The 22,574-nt window shown below is 38.2% G+C and overlaps 1 protein-coding gene across 1 annotated transcript in view; it reads left to right on the forward strand.

The window, feature by feature from the left end:
* olfm3a (olfactomedin 3a) overlaps nucleotides 1-6,288 on the forward strand; it is a 35,682-nt gene extending 29,394 nt beyond the window's left edge. Inside the window, exons 3-6 of the mRNA XM_024279646.2 lie at nucleotides 1,086-1,241; nucleotides 1,914-2,133; nucleotides 4,591-4,697; nucleotides 4,897-6,288. Coding sequence (XP_024135414.1) covers nucleotides 1,086-1,241; nucleotides 1,914-2,133; nucleotides 4,591-4,697; nucleotides 4,897-5,574 — 1,161 coding nt within the window. The 3' untranslated portion in view covers nucleotides 5,575-6,288. The remainder of the gene's footprint in view (nucleotides 1-1,085; nucleotides 1,242-1,913; nucleotides 2,134-4,590; nucleotides 4,698-4,896) is intronic.
* Nucleotides 6,289-22,574: the final 16,286 nt, after the last annotated feature.

A 22,574-nucleotide genomic window follows, 5' to 3' on the forward strand; every position in this document is an offset into this window, starting at 1 on the left:
CTCCACTGTAAACTGTTACCAATGAAACGTAACCCAGAGTTGGAGACAATCTGAGTGAAGCTGCTTTTATAGTCAATACTTACAGGTGGGAGCTGCTTTCTGATGGAGTCAAATGTTCCCCAACTGTTTAGTCATAACAGAAACATTTCTCTTTTCTGCTTCTTTTGATTCAAATTCTGCTTTGGGTGTTCTTTATCTTGTTTTCACATATTTTTCATGCGTGCTTTAAAAACTTGTGTATTTGTGTACAGCTCTGTGAATTGTCTCAGGGTATATAATGTGCCTTACAAATCAAGCTGCAGCACTTCAAGACGTAACTGGTGTGGATGTTGCTCAAAAATCAATGTCTTCTGTGTAAACTGACAACACTGACAGTACTATAAATGATAGAAAATGCTTTCTGAAGGTTCTTATTTATCCAGGTAAAGTTATCACAGGATTTCTGCTCCGAGGAGCAGCAAGACATTTTGCTGCTCATTCAAGTAGATCCTTGATTTGAATAAAAAATAAATAAAAAAGGTAAAGCTAGTAAAATGGAAGATGGTGAATCGGTGTAATTGCCAGGTTACTTTCTTACTTTCCTTTCCTGTTTTTTTTTTCTTTCTGGCCACAACTTGATTACATTCATTATATTACATGAACTGTTGTAACTGTGTGATGTTATTGAGGTGGATAACCCACTCTGAAAAGGGCAATGTGAATATTTAAAAACAAACAAATAGACAAAAAAAATTATATATATATATATATATATATAAGTTAAGCCTTCCAACACATACACCTCATGACTACACACACACACAATGAGTTACCAGAACAGCTTCCAACCCAGAAAGGATGTAACAAGTTAAGAAAATAGATTAATGGAATTTAGAAATTGAATGCATTTTTAGATTACATATAAACCACATAAGATCATGTGAGAACCTCATAAGATGGTTTTTGAGATGGTTCTAAACTATGACATGATAAATCTCCAAAACTCCAGCAAAAGAAGCTAAATATTGATCTAACAGAAGATAATCGTGTTTGGCTGATGGCTTCTGATGGTCTACGAGAGAAGACATTGACTTATTGCATTTCAGGTGCAAAACATGTCTCAGTCCATCGAGGTGTTGAACCTGCGGACTCAGAGGGATTTTCAATACGTCATGAAGATGGAGAACCAAATGAAAGGCCTGAGGACCAAATTCAGGCAGGTTGAAGACGAAAGGAAATCTATGATCTCCAAGAATTATCAGGTATTTATTTTCCACTAACTGTTTGATATCTGTGTGTTTGTAGAGACATTTTTTTGTTCAAAATGGTTTGATCGCAATGCATTGTGGTCCATATTTGCTAATCTAGTGAGCATCGATGAACTCTAGTTTTTCTCAAAGACATTTGTGAAATTTCGAGTGCATTCAATTTTGGAATTAGTAGATTCGGACAGGACTAGAAAAATGGCGAACGCACTATATAGTGATTAGGAGGGGAATTCGGACACAACCCCTGACTTGGACGACCCTGAGGCTACAATAGTTGGCCAGAAGCGTGACGGTCTTGCCTAAAGACCCACACACGATTTGAATGATCTCGCCGTCCAGCCGCCCCGATTGGACTTTATTGTAAAGAGCAAAACAAAAAAATCCTCATTCAATCTTTCAATCATTGCAATTTGCAAAGTAAAGTGCCCAAGCACAAAAGCAGTCTATGCAGAGGCTTTTGAGCTGGACTTTCTTCAGACTTTAGTGGCCCTTAATACCCGTCTGAAATTGGGTGGATTATTTGCTAACAAATCCCAAACCTTCACTAAGCAGGGTTCCCTCTGCTGTCAAACAGACTGTAGTTGGTCTTGTCCTTGCAGTGAAGTCTGTCCAAATTCCTTCAGCTCTCACCGTCTTCTTGTCCCATATCTGCTGTCGACCCCGCAGGAGCTAAAGGACAAGATGGACGAGCTGAAGCCTCTGATCCCCGTGCTGGAGCAGTACAAGATGGACGCTGCGCTCATCTCCCAGTTCAAGGAGGAGATCAGGAACCTGTCGGTGGTTCTGACGGGCATTCAGGAGGAACTGGGAGCCTACGACTACGACGAGCTCTACCAGCGAGTCCTGCGACTGGACACGAGGCTGCGCAGCTGCATGGGCAAACTAAGTAAGAAGGGTTTGTGTGTTTCTGTGCAAGTGTCAATTCAGTGAAAGTGACCAACTATTAACAGTGCTGGGAGTATCTCATTCCTTTTAGCAGTAGCACAAAGTATGATGGATTACTAATGAAGTTAATGTATTATGTTATAATATATGCTCACAAACTCTTCCTTTATTTCTGTGTTTGTTTATTTGAAACAGCTTTGGTTGGAGCTGGTTTGATTAGATAAATTCAACCTTAAAGTCAAACTTTTTTTTGTTGCAACCCACAAAAATTGCACGTTTTATGAAGTAAACGATGAAAAAATGAATGCAACACAGTGTATTTACTTTTATTTACATCAGGAGAATATGTTAAAACCACATATCTGCAAATATCCTAAACTTTTTAAAACATGGGTTTTGTCCTGGGGAAAACTATAAATGAAACATTTAAACATGTTTTTAGAGCAGCAACTTTTCCTGCACATTAATCAGTGAAAAAAAGTTTTATTTTTTTTTTTTTTTTTGCGGTTGGGTGTACTAGAGTGTAAAACATTCACCAAGGTTGAACCAAGTAATGTTGAACAGATACAAGAACAAATAAACCTATGAAGAAAATCGTAGACAGTCCTCATGTGTAAAGTGCCATTAAAGCAATCAGAGAAACAGAAGAAGTACAGAGCAAGCTGAGGTTAAACCAAACTGTATCTCAGCAAATCATGTGACTTCTGGAACAAAACCACGATGGCTTTACTGCCTTTACTGGCTCTTTGAAAAAATAAATAAATAAAATTTATATATATGCAGTCCTGGAACAGTAACATATCACAATGACAAGTGCATTGGTGGAACAATGATATGGGCTTGTTTTTTTAGTTGGACGAATATGTTCCTGTTACTGAGTTAGCCAAGAATATTGGTAGATGGTAAGGAACTCCTTGGTACATAATGCTGTAGCCAAACTCAAACGCTCTAGGCTGATTTACACTGGTCTGTCTCTGTTGTGTTGACACACACAAAAAGGAACATTCATCATTCAATCAGAATGTTTACATCGCATCTGTCATGTCTGCGTCTGACATCACAACCCCACGGCCGTCAAACTCCCCACTCAACTCAGTGGAGATGCACTGCAGATGGACCAGTTTAAATCCAGCGTCTGTCTTACTGAACACCATGTAATTGTGTAACAATGCAGGGCAGTGATTGCAGAAATTTTGCAATCAAGATGTTGACATATCCACATGTAGTTTCAAAATTCTTATTTGCAATAGTAATGGTAATACCACACTTTTAAGATTCAATATGATACTGATTACTTTTACCAAAATATTCAACGCCAAGTACTAATACAGATTACTGGTCATTTCTTATTGGTGATTTTTTTTCTCAAGTATGCTATTTGTTATCCTTAAAACAAAAACCATTAAAAACTGGCCAAGTAACAACATTACTGTGCACGACTACAAATACAAGACATAAACAAGGGCTAAGGGCTACACGCATTATATAGAGTAGTCAATACCAAAATTGGTGATGTACAGTGATCTATATATCCATACCTTGGTATTGATACTCCCATCACTAACTTGGAAACTTTGTTGCTGTTCGGCTTGCTATGATATTGCAAAATAATCCAAAAGGACAACAACGTCCAGAACTGGAATCCTATGACTGGAACTGGAAGTTCAAGAAGAACCAAAACCAGAAAAGACTTCATTTTAACTTGTGACCCGAACAGTTACTTTCTTTTTTCATTTAAAGCTTTGATTAAAGTATTTTTCTACAATTCTGAACACTTTTGTGTCCTAATTCACAAAAATGTGAATAAAGAAATACTCAGAAATGCAATTTTGAGCTTTATGAATTTCATATAAACCCTCAATTGTCAGGAAAATAATACAAGAACATGATAAAAACACCATGGTCATTGGAGTGGGTCTCTAACATATTGTACTTTTGTATTATTGAACTGTTTTTTGTTCTATAAAAACCCAAATCCGTATTATTTTTGCCATAATTTTTATGCTTCAAAATTAACTTAAGCCAGCTGTTTTAATTACCATAGCCTTCAAATATGAAAGTCTGTTTTTTTGGCAAGACTAAATGTGTGCTAAATGTAATTAAACCAATATAATTGTAGTTTTTTTTGCATTTAGTGATAATAGTTGAGTCTTGCCCTTCTTGTAAAAAAATGTTTTGTCACCTCCCGCTCGAAGAGCTTCATGCCTTTTTGAGCTTCAGGCATTCTTAAGAACACTACAAAGTGGGAATCCTGAATTACCTTCAGCTCTTCCATTGTGTTTGAGTTCAAAAAAAAAAAAAAGGAAGGAAGGTAAAAATAAGGTTTCCTCCCAGCGCTATCTTAGTATGCACAGAGGGCACACTCTCGGGTGGCACAGGCATGAAATTGGCTTGGGAAATCTACTTAGAGACAGAATCCAGCACAGCACATCTTATCACTGTGTTTCTTTATTAACAGCGTGTGGGAAACTAATGAAAATCACTGGACCTGTTACAATTAAGACATCTGGAACCCGGTTTGGGGCATGGATGACTGACCCTCTCGCATCGACCAGAAACAACAGGGTGAGTTCTGGGAGTTGGGGGGGGAGTCACACAATATTTACTCTGTTGTCAAAAGCAGGTATTTTAACATTTGTGGCATTTCTTTACGTTGATGTTTCATGACAGTGTGAGGGTTTTGGTAACTGGGAGTGTTAAAAGTTTGCAACTATGTTGGCATGTTTCCTGCATCTGAGTGTTCCTCTGCCTCCTTCTGATCTAGGTTTGGTATATGGACAGCTACACCAACAGCAAGATTGTGCGCGAGTACAAGACAATGGAAGACTTCGTAGCCGGAGTGGTTTCTCGAACCTACAGCCTCCCGTACAAATGGGAAGGAACCAATCATATCGTCTACAATGGATCGCTGTACTACAACAAATACCAGAGCAACATAATAGTCAAATACAGCTTTGACTTGGGCACAGTTCTGGCACAGCGAGCTTTGGAATTTGCCGGTTTCCACAACATGTACCCGTACACTTGGGGAGGATACTCCGACATCGATGTCATGGCTGACGAAATGGGACTTTGGGTTGTGTACGCAACCAACCAGAATGCGGGAAATGTGGTCATCTCTCAGATAGACCCCGACACCCTGCAGGTCCTGAACACATGGAACACAGAATACTCCAAAAGGAATGCTGGGGAATCCTTCATGATCTGCGGGACACTCTATATCACCAACTCTCACCTGTCAGGTGCCAAGGTTTACTACGCTTACTCCACAAAAACCTCCACCTATGAATACATCGACATTCCTTTCCACAACCAGTACTTTCACATCTCTATGCTTGACTATAACGCCAGAGACAGAGCACTGTACGCCTGGAATAACGGACACCAGGTAATCTTCAATGTAACGCTTTTTCATGTCATAAAAACTGATGACGACTCCTAAAACGGAACTGAGACTCCATAGCCAACCATAAACACGGCGTCATTTGTGATCTGAGGGCCAACTAGTTCACCATGCTTTCTCCAGTCCAATGTGGAGTTTGATCTACTCATGCTACGTTCACACTGGGGTCGGAAACGCTCGTTCAAGCAACCACTTCCAATGAAAACTCTATATTATTTATATAAAAAAGGTGTCTCAAAAAATATATCACTTTCGCTCTATGTCACCAGCAGTCGCTGGTCCACTGGCATTCGGGCGGAGCTTACAGTACTCAAATATACATAACAACAGCGGTTTTATAACTTCAAAAGGGTCATGCTACAACAAAAAGTCATTACTTACATTTAAATGTAAACTTCTGTGCTTCAGAGCGCACCCACACGAAGAAATTCACTTCTCCTCCGCTGCACCGTGGAACCCCCTCGCAAGGGAGGGGTCTGTATCCCTCTGCTTGCACTTCACAAGCCCCTACATATGGAGGGGTAGAGAGAAGGGCAGAGTTCAGATTGGGTCTAAGTAAACGCACATAAATGGAGGTTTCAAGTTTCCGTGCTCAAAACATTCATGTTTACACATTGCTACGCAAGTCTGTTTGAAGTTTGACCAATCAGTGACTTAGATTCAGTAGTGTCTTTTTTAACACACAGAAGTCCCAACCATTTACAAATTGATCGTGGAGGATATATATATATATATATATATATATATATATATATATATATATATATATATATTAGAGCTGTCAGGCGATTAAAAATTTTAATCGCGATCGCATTTTGTCCTGAGTTAACCCGCGATTAATCGCAAAATAATATGTGGCCTTTTTTTAAGGAAAAAAAATGTGTGCTTCGTGGAATTTAGCAGTTCTACATTAATTATGAAAACAAGAATGGCAAAATTAATAGTTTTCATCAGAAATACTTTATTTTGTAACATTGTATTGAGATAAACTTTTTTAACAATAAAAGGCTGTAACATAAAATGCCTAACTAAAGCCCAAGAACAAGTGAAGGGCATTTTAAATTCAAAACTTCAATCAACGTTCAGTAAAATAAAATAAAAAAACATCAAAAATAAAATTTCCATTACACTTTCATGTTCATTTTTTGCCAGGACCAAATCTTTTCCTCCTCTGCTGAACTGCAGTAATAAATGAAATAGAGATTCATCATTTCAATTCAATTCAATTCAATTTTATTTATATAGCCCAATATCACAAATTCAATTTGCCTCATTGGGCTTCATGCCTGTAGTTTTAACAGATGCACAGATGGAGTCATAAAATATGCACAATAGGTAAAAACTAAACAGACTATAAAGAACGGTCATCCCTGTCCTTAGACCCTCCCTCGCGGTAAGGAAAAACTCCTAAAAAAACCTGAGTCAGGAAAAAAAGAAGAAACCTTAGGGATTCCCACATGAGGGAGAGATCCCATCCCAGGACGGACAGGCGATACCAGAACGGTTAAAGAAAAGTTAGCTGCTAAAACTGCATATATGAGTAGAGTTCATTCATATAGAGCTGAGGGACGAGTGATGATTAAGTCCATAGTCCAGATGAAGCAGAACTGCAGTCCACGACCAGGAGCAGGAGGACAGACGACCCACCAGGAATCACTCCCACTCAGAGATGCAGTTAATCCAATTAACTTTTGTTTTTTAAAACATTAAAGACTGAGAAAAGCGGGATTCTCTGTGGATAGTTTGACAGTCTGTTACTGCCGCCGCGTTCTCTGGCTGCAGCTCGATGCAGCGACGTGTCCAGCGGAGCTCACGCCATGAATATGCCGGCAGACAGACCGCTATGCTGGGGCTGGATCACGCTTAAACCTCCAGAACATTTAAAACGTCCCCCGGTGCGCTTGCTATTCGGAACGTCGGGGGTCCGCAGCTCTCTGGACGCGGCGCCAGACGCGAGCCGGTACCACCAGATGTGGTACTGGACGCGAACCGGAGCCGGGTTAGAGTGCAGAAGCTCTCCAGGTCCTAGCGCCGGCCGGTTTTAGCTCACAGCTCGGTGGTTGGAGAGCAGCCGGAGAGAGAGGGCGGGACGCCCGCGCGCGGTATGGAAAGGCACGTATGAGAAAATCCGCGATTAATGCGTCAAAAAAATTGTCGGCGTCAAGCACGTGTCAGATTAATGCGTTTTTCACGCGACAAATCTGACAGCACTAATATATATATATATATATATATATATATATACACATCGGTTTGTGCCCAGCCCAAATTCTATGACACCAAGTCTTACGCAAGATTTGTGAGATTTGTATCGCTTCGAGATTTTTTGCACCAAGACTCTTCCAACTGTGAGTCAATGCGCTAGAATCGGGTAGCAACAGTGTGAACAAGGTATGCTAAAAATACGTTCAAAAATGCCCGGTGTGTACGTAGCATTACATGAAGACCTTAAACTTTTTAAATCAGTGGTTCTGTATTCATGAAAAAAAGCATGGACACACAATGCCTTTACCCTAAAGAATATACCTTTTTAATACGCCACCATTGCTGCTGATTAAATATGCATTTTTTGCTAAGTGTTGGGTTCTGCCAGCCGCTTGTGCATGAATGTCCATATTTCGTCAATTTGCTATATTCTAGTTGTTTTGTTGTAAATTTGCCAGAGGCTTAAAGTGTTTGCTTTTACGGTCTATTTATAAGTCTATTCAAACTTGGAGCCCAATCGGCAGAATGTTCACCACAGTGTAAATAGTTGCCATTCTTTTAAATGGCTCTGTAATTTATTGCTGTTATAAAGTCTCTGTGAAAAGAACATATTTGTATTTTTATAAAAAAGACCATAGAATAGTGTCTGTTCATTTTCATTACAATTAAACATTGTATATTTCATTCAAATCATACTGATTTGTAATTATATGTTGTTGTTTTTTTGTAGTAAAGAGAAAGTTTGTAAGGAAATTATTTATTGTTTTCAAGCAAAATGGTAAAAATGTTACTACTTTCTTTTTAAGTTAAAAAAATAAATATTGATCAAAACGGCATTATTTCACAAAGCTATACATTTATTAAGGTCAGCTTAGTAAGATTTTGGAGCTTAAGATGAAATTACATTAGTATTTTATAAATTCGTATTAAGTTCTCAAACTCAAATTTGACCAAAAAAATCTGCTAGGAATGTTTGTGCAAATAATTCAGGAACACAACTGAAACTTCTAGCAGTAAAGTACAAATTAAAAAACTTTATTTTAACTCTTTAACAACAGAGCTCTTAACTCTAGTGTTAGAATTTTTTTGCGTACCAAAACTCGTCAAATGTTTATGCAATTAAAGTAAATTTAGGAGATTCTGAAATGCAGAAAAACAGCTGTATGTTAACATGCTAATGTGCTAAACAACCATTTACGTAATCAACATTAATCAGCTGATTCTGACACAAGAAAAGCCGCTTTGGGCAGTAATCATAAACAATGGAAGGCTTACGATATGTCAAAAAGCGACCGTTCCAGTATTAAATGGTAAACAAGTTGGTTCCTATCTGTTTTTGTGGTCCATTCATAACTTAAACACAATCCAAAACAAATTCAACTTTTTAGCTTAAAAATTTGTCCAAATTGACCTCTGATATATGTAGGTGGCCTGCAGGAGAAATCAAAGGCATAGTCGAATATCCTGTAGAGTGGAACTGTTTTGGGACATTTTGGAACAAGTAGTGGAACATTTTTTTTTTTTGAGCATGCTGCACGTGACAGGTCATAGTGAACACTTGACACATAAGTCAGTGTGAAGTAGGTGAGATTCAGGCGTGTAGGGGCATGTAGGTGACCTGCAGGAGAAATCAAGGTCGTAGCCCGCTTGGATATCCTGTACAGTGAAACTATTCATGCATTTTTTTTTTCCATGAGCATGCGGCAAGTGACAGGTCATAGTGAACACTTAAGCAACGTGTAAGTATGTGTGAAGTAGGTGAGGCACAGGTGTGTTGTACAGATTTTCCATTTTTTTCAACCTCCCAAACCCCATGTACTGCAAAACGAGCCAATTTGTGCTGTTCAAGTGATAAGCTTGTTTACAGTTGGCTGTAGGAAATCAACAAAGTAGACAGAGTTTAGTTTGTGTGGGCATCATGTAGGGATCATGACCAAAAGTACGAGATTCCGACAAAGAGGCTGATATTAGTTTCCTCCGGAGGGTGCCTGGGCACTTCCTTTAGAGATAGGTTGAGAAGCTCGCTCACCCGGAGAAAGCACAGAGTAGAGCCGCTTCTCCTCCACATTGAGAGGAGCCAGTTAAGTGGCACAGGTATCTGCCTAACACCGGTACAGGTGCATGTGACTTATGTTTTAGAAATCGATCCAGCTAGATTCCTCTTTTCCTAGAAATAAAAGTAAAGTTACTTAAATGTATCCTTTCTTGGAAAACTCCACACAGCACATACCTCATTTCTAAGTTATTAGACTGCAATCATGCCTTGCATGCAGAGGCGCCCCACAGTGTGAGAGACATTCGGCATTTATGACAGTTCAAACATCACAACTCCCTGCAAGAGTGATGAGCACAACATCTTTCACAGACTTGTCAAGCCCTGTGGCACTGACTGCTGCCTTCCTTTTCTAGAATAAATGACACCAGGACACAATCTGTCATGCATTAAAGGGAGTAATGCCACCATATGGATGCTCTCTTTGGGTACAAGTTGATGGATACTTGAAAAGACAGGTTGCTATGACAAAAGAATAGGTGTGGATTTCCTGTTTTCCAGACTTCTTCCCAGGCAGGTGATGGCCCATGATTTTCATTTTTCAGAAAACATAAAAAGCAAAAAAAAAAGTTTACTAACTACTTTGATCTTGCAGATATAATTTCAGAAACAAGATCTGTACAGGTAGATGAAGAAAAACCATAAGTCATTTCAAAAGGTGAAACTTGTTGGAATGTTGTTGGAAGCCCAGGTTTATTTGATACCCGTCTTCAGGTCATCTGTCAGTCTGTAGATTCAGGTTAGGCCCATTCACTGGCCAATCAAGCAAGTTCACATAATGGTTCTTGAAATAACTTTTGGTCAATTTGGCAGGGTGGGCAGGTGTCAAGTCCTGCTGGAAAACAAAATAGAAGAAGAACTTCATCAGGCTGAAGTGATTTGGAATGTCTATATCTCACTGGTATTTGAATAAACTTTGCTTGCTTGCTCTGGCTGTTGCACCTTTAGAAGTAGCTCATAGTGCAAAAGTAAAGGGGTCAACCTTTGATTCGAACATTTTAGGTTCAATTCCTGTTTTGCCAATGTGTCAAAGTGTCCTTGGGCAAACAACTGGAACCCCACATTGTTCCTGCTGGTTAGACTGGTGCCCGTAAATGGCAGTGTAGCTGCCATCGATGTGTGAAGTGAATGTGTGTGTGCATTGTTGAGTATGACTAGAAAGCGCTTTGGGACTCCTAAGAAGATAGTAAAACGCTATATAACTACAAAACATTTCCCATTTTTTGGAAACACTTTTCATTTTACTCAATTTCTCATGAGGTGGTGGATGCAGGACTCTTTAAACAACCAGTTTGTTGAGCAATGACCTTTTATAGCTTGCCCTTCTTGTGAAGAGTGTCAATGACTGTCCTTTGGACATCTGTGAAGTCTGCAGTCTTCCCCATGATTCAGTAGCCTTCTGACCCAGACTGAGAGACCATTTGAAGGCTCTGTCATATTTTGCTGGTGTTTTGTGGGAAACCACCAGTTTGGAACATTGACTTTTTTTTCTTTTTTTTTTAAGCAAAATTCAGATTTTGGTTTCTTTACCTGTAAACTATAACCATTAACATTACAAAAAACTTCAAGATTTTTAATCTATGTATGATGATTCTTCTGAAAATAAGAGTTTTATTTTTTAACTGACCAATAATAAACAAAGGTTTTCACAATAATCAATTGTTTAGATGCACCTATAGGCACATTTCCTTTTAATCCAAAAAGCATAAGTTTGAAAAAAACAAAAACTATTTAAGCTGTTAATATGTGTAACCCTTGTGCTACCCATGGGCATGTTTACATGAAAAGTGGGGTCATCGGCTCAGGAAAAGCACAGAAAAATCCAATATCATTAATATTATATACTTAAGAGCAACAGACTGATCAGAGAAATATTCAAAAAGAAGAAAGTTCAAACAACACAACAAGCTATCACAAAAAGCTTCATGAAACCATTGATTCAAACTTTAAAAACTTGCAGTGGTTTACCACTTAAAGAGCTTTTTTTTTTTAGCTTGTAATTAATGCTAAAAGTGTTTGTGCCACATAAGCATAGTCACATATCCCAAAGTCTTTTACTGAAAATAAAAAACCTCCCATCAGCAGGTTCTAATTTAATAAAAAATGATCTACCCAGAGAACCAAGTTAGTATTGATCTTCTCACTCTTCCTCAGTGAACACAGCACGTGGTCGTTTGGCTGGCTGGCCGCTTATTTGTGGAGATAGACACATTAGATCAAACCCTCCGTGCTTGACAACATACATCTTTATCAGCGCTCAGCAGACAGCACAAGATACACAGCAGAGGCCCTACACAGTCCAGTGGTTCACAGAACATATCAGGACAGATCTGCAGTGGTTTTGAAATGTTGGATTGAGTTGGACTTCTTCTGGGATTTACTCTGCAGAAAAAGAAACCATCAGAGCAAAGCATGCTGGTAGGAACTACTGTAGTTGTAATGTGTGAACTTTTCTTTGTTCTAAAGGTTCAGATTTAAAAATTTCCTAAAAGGTCAGAATAAGTGCATCTTATTTCTCATAAAAAAAGCATCAAATTCTACTAGTAAATGACAAATAACTACAAATGTAGAGGTCAAACATCATCAGATCTGTAAAAAATTTCCAACTGAAAAGCTCAGTTTTCTTATTACTTTCGAATACATTTCAGAATCCAAAACTTTACCTCTCATGTTTCTAACCAAATCAAGTAAAACTTTATTTATAAAACGCTTTTCTTACATGTGTACCACAAAGTGTGCTACATAAGAAATCATTTTTAACACAAAATAAAGATATCACATTGCTAAAAATGATGAGTTTTTGTTGAAAGCGTACCATATTTTTGGCACTATAGGGCACACAAGATTAGAAGCTGCATTGTCAACACGTTCTGCTTTCAAAATGATGTCAAATCTAAGACGTACTGAACTATCAGCTACATTCCGCACGACAAAGGTCAGCGATAAGTCAGTCAGACTTTATTAACTACATTTACAGTAACTCTAGAATTTGTTTGTACCACCCCTTGTTAGTTGCGTTAGCCACATTAGCCTATTCACAATACATGTAACTTCTAACCTTGTTTACTACACATAAAAATCTGACTAATACGACTAAAATAAAGGTTATTGCGACTATGCTAACTTCTAACCCTGTTATTATCATGCTAAAAGAAAACACATTCAGACATTGCAACAAGTTAGCCGCATTAGCCTATTCCAAATAACACCCAACCTTGTTTGCAACAGGTAAAAAAAAACACCCAGATGAAGCTAATATATGTTACTTTGAGTATGCTAGCTTCAAACTTTATTAGTAACATGTAAAGTAGAAAAAAAAACACATTTTAACACCACTACACATAAACCACTTTAGCGTATTCACAGTAACTCCCAACTTTCTTTGCAAGATGTAAATAAACAGAGGTACACAACACCTTAGCCATGTTAGCATATTAACAATACCTGTAGCGTCCAATCTCATCTATAAAACTTAAAAAAATCCTAGACTAATACTGCTACAACAAATGTTACTGTCACTACGCTAACGCTCAACCTTGTTAGTCGCACATAAAAAAAAGTCCAACAGTGCTACATAGTAGTTGCGTTATTCACCATATCACCCAACTTTGTTTGCAGCAGAATTATTATTGCTCCGGATTACAAGTTATTGTTGTTCCTATGAGAAAAAGTTTAAGCTTTTTATAATTTTCTAATGTCAGACGTGTCTCAGACTGGATTGCTGAGGCTTAGTCCTCTTAATTTTTTTTGTTAGTTTGCTCCGAGGAGCTTCACTCACCAGGCTTTGCTATTCGGATTACATCATTTTTGACACACGTACAGTATATGTTCGTATATATGAATATATACTGTACCAATATTATCAGTAAAAAAATATATATATATATATATACATATATATATATATATATATGTATATATAAATAATCATAATAAACAATTAGATTTATGCTATTTACATGTATTTATTTTATTTTTTATATAAATACAATTTTCTGTGTTGCTCCCAACCCAGTAAAGCATACCAGTCCTTAGAAACTCTAAGTTACCGTAGTTAACTCAGGATGCAGTTTTATTAATAATTAATTTTTTTAAGCAATTGAAAAAAAAAATGACAGGAAACACCTGCCACGTCTCGTTTATGTTCCTGCACTGAAATGGGACCTCCATCTTGGCTGACATATCAATGGAAGAAACCTTCTTTGATAAATTCTAATTGTATTGTGAAATCCCATCCCTCATCTCCCTCAAGCCCCGATGCAATATCCATTTTATGAGAGATATCCACAGCCGCCGTAGCCCAGCGAGAGGCCTGGCGCCGTGGAGTGGTTCAAATCAAATGCAAATTTTTTTATCGTGTGAATTGCTTTCTGCTGCCCCTTCACTCACAGCAGTGGGATACATTGCTACAAAGATACCAGGAAAATGACCCACCATGGCAGTGATGACCTCTCAACAATGTTGGTCGCCCTGCCTATTAATCACCACCTCAGTGTGACATTACTGAGCGTGCCAAAACTTGTGATAGAGCGTAAATATTACCATATTTTCCGCACTATAGGGCGCACCAGACTATAAGACACAGTGTCGATAAATGATCTATTTTCATCATATATTAGACCCACAGGTATAGTAGAAACTTGAGCAGTGATGCGTCAACATGAGGTTTGAACATTTTACACACGTGTAATCTTTGTCCTCGCCAATGACGAGGTTTTCCAATCGAGTATATATTTACTGAGCAGAAGCAAGTTCCCTCATATCTAATATGTGGGATCCCTTAGAAACAGAAAAGTACATTTCAAAACTCGCCATCAAAGATCTTCTTGACCTTGAAAGAACATTCACAAAGTTACAACAGATGATTTACTTGTCTCCTACCTTCATTCTTGTAATGAATAAACAAGTGAACTGCTCATTCCCTACTTTGGTGAAATGTCATTAGTCACAGAATTAATTCCTTTTGCTAAGCTCCAATGAGAAAAAAAACAGATGCATTTTCTGCCTTTTCTTCTTTAAGGGAAGAACATCCTTTGAATCCCTGTAAAAAGGCAGAAATAAAAGCAGGAACATCACTTTAAGCATGGCACACTGTGTTCTGTTTGCTGCAGCACAGCTGAACAAATAAAGCAACATGGTGGAACACGTTTCTGCCTTTCATCATTTTTCCTCTCCCCGCTAAAAATCAAAGCGCGGCAGAAGCAATCGCAGCCTCCGATCATCGCCCAGGTTTATTTGTCACTTGATGTTACAAATTAAAGGTCTCGTGCTGATTTCCATATAAGACGAGCACGAGTTTTTCACACTCCGCACATTGCTTTATCTTGTACATTCTGTGTACTTTGAAGATTAAACTTGCATGGATGATGCTGAGCTCTCTGCTGGCGTGAGAATGCTTTGGGTGCTGAAACAACCTTGCAAACAGATTTTGATAAGACTGAAAAGTAAAACTTTCTGAGGATTTCTTTGGTGTAAACGTGTCGAGCACAGAGGACGGCAAAAGCTATAAGTTAACAAGACAGCTGCAAATCCAAACTGAACAAGGACAAATGCTAAGTGTTATGGCATAAGCTACATTCTAAGCGCTATTCAAGCACCTATTTCCAAAAATGTGTAATTGCAACATATTCTAACTCCCAAGTTGTCACATGTTGACATTTGGTTAAGGACCCCTCCGAGTCACTTTTTGAAAGTTTGGGTGTCCCCAAGTCATTGTTTTAGGACGTACTGGCTGTTCCCATTAAATCACTAAGTCCCCAACCTCCAGGCCACAGATATGAACCGGTCCTGCACCACGACACATAGTGCACCACCAGCCAACCACGGTACTATTATCCTAACCCTAACCTGACAGAGGACTAGATGCGGTACCGGACCCAAACCGGTGCCAGGCGTGGTACTAGACGTGAACCAGTACCAGGCTACGGTTAGGGCACTGATACCAGATTAATGTCCTGGTACTGGACACATCCCGAGGACCATTGCGCATCCGATTCTGCGTCCCAAGAGTTGCAGATCCTTGATTTTACAAACAGAGGCACGTCAAAAAATGACAACTTGGGGACATCCAAAACTATCAAAAAGTGATGCAGAGGAGTCAATATGTGACGACTTAGGAGTGAAAATTTGTTGGTAAATGCAATGTTTCAGGCTTCCGTGTTCAAAATTTGTGTCTACTTGCTGCTCGGCAAGTTTCTATGCAAGTTTCTCCAACCATTTTCAGACTCTACGTACAAAACTCAGGTCCATTGAACGAACGTTAAACTTTAAGCCGGGTTATAAGTGCGAGTAACTTACATTATCCTTAAAAATACTCCATGATTCCCTTACCACACAAAGGACAATGGTATGTTCCATTTTCATGACCTACTTTAAGGTAGCTTCACAAGCCACGAAGAAACTGCGAAACACACCTGTTCTCCCATTAAGAAACAACCACTCTTGTATAAGACCCTCCATGGGTTGGACAACACAAAAATTTCGTCAGCATCCGAACAGGTCAAACCCTTGTATGGTTAGTAGTAATAAGTACTAAATAAAAATGCAGCGTTCAAAATTCACAATTTTTAAGGGACTCTACGTCCATGCTCTCAATCAGATGGCAAAAATGGCAAAGCCTGACCTTTCTTTCAAAATAGAAAACAAAAAAAAATAAACATATCTGACTCCCTAAATGCGTTCAGGAAAGAAGAGTTACCATAACTGCAGCACACATTCCATGTGTGGTCATAGAAAAAGCAGGAAGATGCTAGATTTGTCCTGAAGGGTTGACAGGAAAAACGAATGTCATACCTGTGGTGCTAAACACAGTGCCACCAAACTGCACTTCAAGGTGGATTAGGACAATTTGCTTTATTTGTTTTAGTAAGCATACTACACTGCAGATGAGATGTCTGCATGTATTTGAAGAATGTATATATTGTGACGTTTGCTTTTGGAGTCACGAAACACTGCAGCTCTGAGGTATGGAAACAGCACAGATTAAACATCTATTTTTTAAGGTGTTTTTATGGTTTTCCCTATAATCAGCCTTTTATTTATTGCTATTGTGAAATGTTTAGAGCAGGTCTGACGTTAAGGTCCCAGAGTGCAGTAGACCTGCTTCTAAAACAAATAAATACCAACTTTTCCGAGAAAACGGTTATCAGAGCTGATGGCATAGTTTTAAATCTTAGACCTGTCAGCTTTTTAAGAGGCGGTTAGTGCTCTTGGCTCACAGCAAGAAGGCCCCAGTTCAAGTCCCAGCTGGGGGACCTGAAACTGTCAGGATCTGTGGGCTTTTAGCCCTCATGGCTTGCCGTACCTACTCACTCTCCTATCTCAGTTGATTGATCATTTGGTGCAGGCGGATCCTGGAGCATTTAAGCTTCTCCCATCTTCTGCTTCTGGATGTTGAGTCAAGTTTGCCCCCATGGTGTGTTGCCTAAACCCGGATCTCTGGATCAGATTTTACATGCATGACGCTGGTCTGGACTCTACGCGGATTCTCTGATGCTTTCAATCTCAACATAGGCGTATCCGGACAACTTTCCTACACAAGAGGCTGTTTTCTGGAGACTCCCCATGTGCATCTGGCAGTATCACCGTTCCAATATTACATGAGCTCCAGTAAACTGCATATATCCAGTCCTCAGTGTGAGCCTCCTTGGGTTGTTCAATACATCTATGTCCTTACAGAAGCAGAATCACCAATGGGGGACCTTTCTGTGTGGAGTTTTCTTCGAGGACTTCAACTTCATCCCATTGGCCAAAAACATGCTTCATAGGTTAACTGGTTACTCTAATTTTTCTTAGGTGTTAATACGAGTGTGAATGGGTGTGTGATTGTGGCCCTGCAACAGACTGGTATCCTACCTTCGCCCTCAAGTGACCAGGTTGGGCTCCGGCTACCCCATGACCCCGAAAAGGACAAAACAGGTTTAGAAAATGGTTAGATTTGGGGGTTTTTTTTGCGTCATTTAAAGTGAAATATATCAAATACCATATTGCAGGTATCTTCTGATGTTTTTTTGTATCCTTAGTATAGAACAAAGGAACATTTTTTTCTTCTTTTTTAGTTATTCTTTCATGGATTTCATGCATTCTCATTAGTTGACAGTAAAATGCTGCTGATTGGTTGATTTGTTAAGAACCATAAGAACTGTACTTGTAACTTGGGTTTAATTACGTTACACACATTTTTATAGATGGACATCTCACAGTTATGAAACAGTTTTACAGATACTTTCTTTTTCTTTGAGTACAAAATCACGCACAACTCTGATAACAAGTACAAAACTTTTCTACAGATGGACAATACTTTTGCAACAAATCTAAATTCATACCACAACATGGCTGCAAAATACGCCAGAAAACAGATTGTAAAGAAATGCTGTTAGTTCATATCCAATTTTCCAACATACAAAAAAGATTCAATAAGACTTAACAGCTTATCTTTTAAAGTTTTACTTTAAGCATACAATGGTTGCATTCAATCTGATCCATTTCAAAATCACAGTCAGTCATACTGTTGTAGACACACACCTATATAATAGTTTAGCTTCTCTCCACAGCTGCATGTCTGTGGCCTTGGGTTCCCTGGAGATGACGTCAGCGCTGGGTTTGTTTTAAAGCCGCTGTATGTCGGTGCAGACGAACGTTGGCACATTTGGTTGCCACATAATGAAAAAAAAGACAATATAGTGTCTAACGATTATTTTACTTTAATAATTCAAGTAAAAAAAAATAAAAAAAATCAGAAACAGTCAACATTTTTTCAAATGATGATTTTGGAGGATATAGGATTAAACTAACGATTTTGAATAAATGCAAATATACTTTCTCAACAACATACCAATGATATTATCATCTTTGGTTGCCTGGTATTTTGTTCTAATGTCAAGTATATGCAAACTTTAATTTACGAGTTAGGTTTTGAAAAACATCCAGTCTTGCAAAAAATACTCAATACTTTTGACTTTTATTCTACACATCAAATGAATAGTCAAAGCTGTGTTTTTTTAATCTAAGGAATATAATCAGTCTGTCCTTTTTGCTCTGCGATATGTTTTTATATCCATTTATATTGATTATTCTAATCAGTACACTGCTTTTTGGCCTTCTCCAAAAAAATAAAAAATAAAAAAAACAACTGCAAAGCGACAGTCAGTTCAGCATGTGTTTTCAACACTAACAAAAACCAGGTTTTTATCACCACTTTTAAAAATTCTACCATCACTCCTCATGGTTGATTTTTTTATTTCTCATCTTTTTTAAATGCTGGTTTTGTATTTCAGCTGTCTGGTTTCATTTTAGCCCTGTTTTCGTCTTTTAAATTTATGCTTGACACTCAGCATTAAGGGTTTGGATTGGGGAGGTTTAGCCACCAAATGGTTCCAGAGTGCGTCTGAGTCTGCAGCTCACCACTCCCACACTCACACACCTGGGTGAGTGTCAACTAATGGGACTTTAAGGGATGCAGTGGGCTACGAAAATGGATGGACCTATGATCTTTCAATCAGAGGTTGACCGCTGCACCACAACCGAACACCACACTAAGTGCCAAAATATAAATTAGCACAAAAAAGTATATTTCTGTTTGAAAGCATTATCCACTAAGAAATATTAGATAAGTTTTTCTAAAGCTGGAAATGTTCCTCATTTACAAACAGGTAACAAATGAGGAATAGATAAAACTTAAAATAACATCCCAGTAACATGTATAAAATATTAACTGTACCTTTGGGAATAATATACTAACTGCTTTATCATAAACTGTTGCTAATTAATAAAGAATAGTTAGAAATCATTAATAAATAGGCTAATAGGTAATTTATAGCTTGATAACTAACAGCATGTTAGTTATCTATTGTCTGTCTATAAAATACATTTAGAAATACTTAAACTGTTTTTTAACTAGTCATTTATAACTCAATAACTAACAGCTTATTAGGGATTTGTTAACTGGCTATTATGGATAGTTATTATAAAGTGCCACCAAATATTCAACCAAATGTTAAATCTTGTGCTTTTTATATTAACTATGGTTCAGTTATTATGTTCAATACAACAAAATTCCTTCAATATTTCAGAAGCAAGAGTCTTGCTCATTTTCTTATAACTTTTGGAACCCGTCTGCATTTCCCCAATGCGTCTTTCAATCACAGAAGACTTTTAATTATGTGTCCTTAAAATGAGAAACTCATTTAAATCTGCTTATTTGCATTCAAAAGAAAGCATCCTAAAAGAAATTCCAATAAGGAAAGATGATTCAATCTGATTAACCTCATTAATTTACACGGTCCCTTGACTCTGACAGAGCAAATCCCAAAACATGCCAAATACGTTTCTCACAAAGCTTACTGAGCGCTTTCTCCTTGAAAACGAAATGTGAACCCTGTAATAACAATTGACACAAGTTCTCTGTGCTGCGACATCTTACACAAAGTAACCTTGAATGTGCAGAGCAAATGTCATTTTAGAGTGTTTGAATATGACTAGGTGCTCAAAGAGGTGGGTGGAAGGGAACTGAAGAAAGTCACAGAAACATTTGACATGAATTCATTCCCACTTTATGACGGCTGTTTTCTCTCTTACTTTCCATTTTCTTAAGTACCTGACATTTCTGCTGTGGTTGATGGGGTCCCAAAGTAAGTGAAGTTGTAGAAATAATATGAGTCAAGCTATAAAACTGCACAAATCTGTAGCTTATGGCTTACACCTGTATGGGAGTACGGAATGGAACATACTATTGTTGTGCATGTGGCGAGTGGCCTATGGGATTTCCCATTGGACAGCTAATGCTAACTAAATGAACATCTTACTACACTCACAGGCAGGAATTTTTCAAACTCTTTTAAGGAAATATTTTTTTAAGTAACCATTTGTGGTCTAAAACAGTTTTTCACTCATACTTTATTCTTTTTCTGGAATAAGGTGTAATGCTATACAGTGATCGCCACCTAGTGGCCAAACTGAAATGCCCTCCAGGAGAGGAAGAACAATTTCTTAGTTTGAGAATCCATGTAAAACTATAGTATTAAGAGTCTCATTATAATTTCACTTATAAATTTTACAGTATGTGAACTGTATTAGATTCCTGTGAATATCTTTAAAACATATATAGATGAATGTATTTGCAAACAAATACGACTAAATGTGTTAACCATGTAAACTCAATATTGAATCAAATTTAATTGAGTGGATCAAAAGAATAGAAAAGAAAGTGAATCAAATCAGTTATAAAAATTATTGGGGATACCCAGCCCTAGTATTTATAAGTCTAATGTGAGGGTGTATTCAGACTAAAAAAATCTGTTGATCCGGACCAAGTCCTGAACTTGCGTTTGGTCTGTATTCAGACTACTGTCAGTCCTAAAGCTTGTAAACAAAATCATGTGACTAAAGATCTCTGCAGTCATTGGCCAGGATTTACAAGGGCGGGGCAAAGCAGCAAGAGAAGGAATAACAAAAGTCCTAAACTTCATAGTCCTTGTTGGGATAGCTCATTCATTCAAACTTTATATTTTGCTGAACAATTTTGAACGTCTGTATAAACGTCAGGTACAACACTTTTTACTGCTACTTTGGTACGGTTGAGGCGTGCTGCAAGACGGTTGCTACGGAGATGCCAAGTTTTTATGACATATAGATGTGTATCACATTAAAAGTTGTTTTATTCACCCTTCATTCATCTGTCCACGTCTATGAGTTTTGGTGTTCCACTACCATGTTGACATCCTGTAATTCTTGGCTATGGTGGCTGTTTTAGTCCAGTTGTTCCACTCCGAGTACGGAGACTATTCAGACTGAGGGAACTGAAAAGATGAGTCCTGGAGCAGTTCACAAACCAGGGCTCACTTGGCTGTTTTCAGACCAAAAAATTGTTCTGGATTATTTGGGGAAACAAACTCTGGTTCATTTTAAGCGAACCAAATGTTTCCAGCCTAAAGGTACATTGCACGTCTAATGTAGTAGTGATGCCGTTGCACCACTTGCTCAGTCTTCCTTAATGTTCATCACTTTTTTCTATTATTTCCCTCCTAGCATCAATAAGGCCCGTCTGAATTCAAACTGACAGGAAAATAGATTTACATTTGTTCAGAATGGAGCAGCAAAGCTATAATTCATTGTTGTAGTGTATTGTTCTCCTGGTCCGCTCACTGTACTCCCAGACTGTGAGCACACTTAACTGCTTTGACCTCACCTGGAGTTGGTTTGATCGGGTGATGAACGACTTTCATATCTGCTAAGCAGCAGAGGAAGATGAATTGTAGAAAATCCTGCCCATTGTTTTCTGAGTCGAAGGGAAAGCTGATTAACAGAAGTGACAATGACCACAAATCACACTGAGCACATGCTGTGTCCACTATTAATTCTGGCAGATACATGTTCCATCTTTGGATCCATTTTTAAAGCAGTCCCAGCGGTCTTTATTTAACAATTATGCAATTTTAGCCAAAATTACAAAAAAAAATAAAATAAAAAGTATGGTTTTCTAGAACATAGTTTCTAGGAGCTGCATTAGCTCAGTAGAAATTCAGCTCTAATTTGTGGGTAGGGTTGTTGAGTCCCCCCCCCCTTTCCTGTCATCCATCTGTTTGCAAGCCTCCTGCTCACTTACAGCCCCTCATCAGAGAAATCCAGTCTTTTCAGCCAGATACCAGCTTGGACCAGGAAGACAAAGACGTACATGGATCTATTTGTCTACAAGTGGATGCATCAGAATGGAGCGGAGCAGGGAGCTTGTGACTCACCCACTGTATTTTTTACATTACAAATTTGCTTTTCATTAAACAGGATT

Source organism: Oryzias melastigma, linkage group LG20 (genome assembly GCF_002922805.2).
Source record: "Oryzias melastigma strain HK-1 linkage group LG20, ASM292280v2, whole genome shotgun sequence".
Classification (NCBI taxonomy): Eukaryota; Metazoa; Chordata; class Actinopteri; order Beloniformes; family Adrianichthyidae; genus Oryzias; species Oryzias melastigma.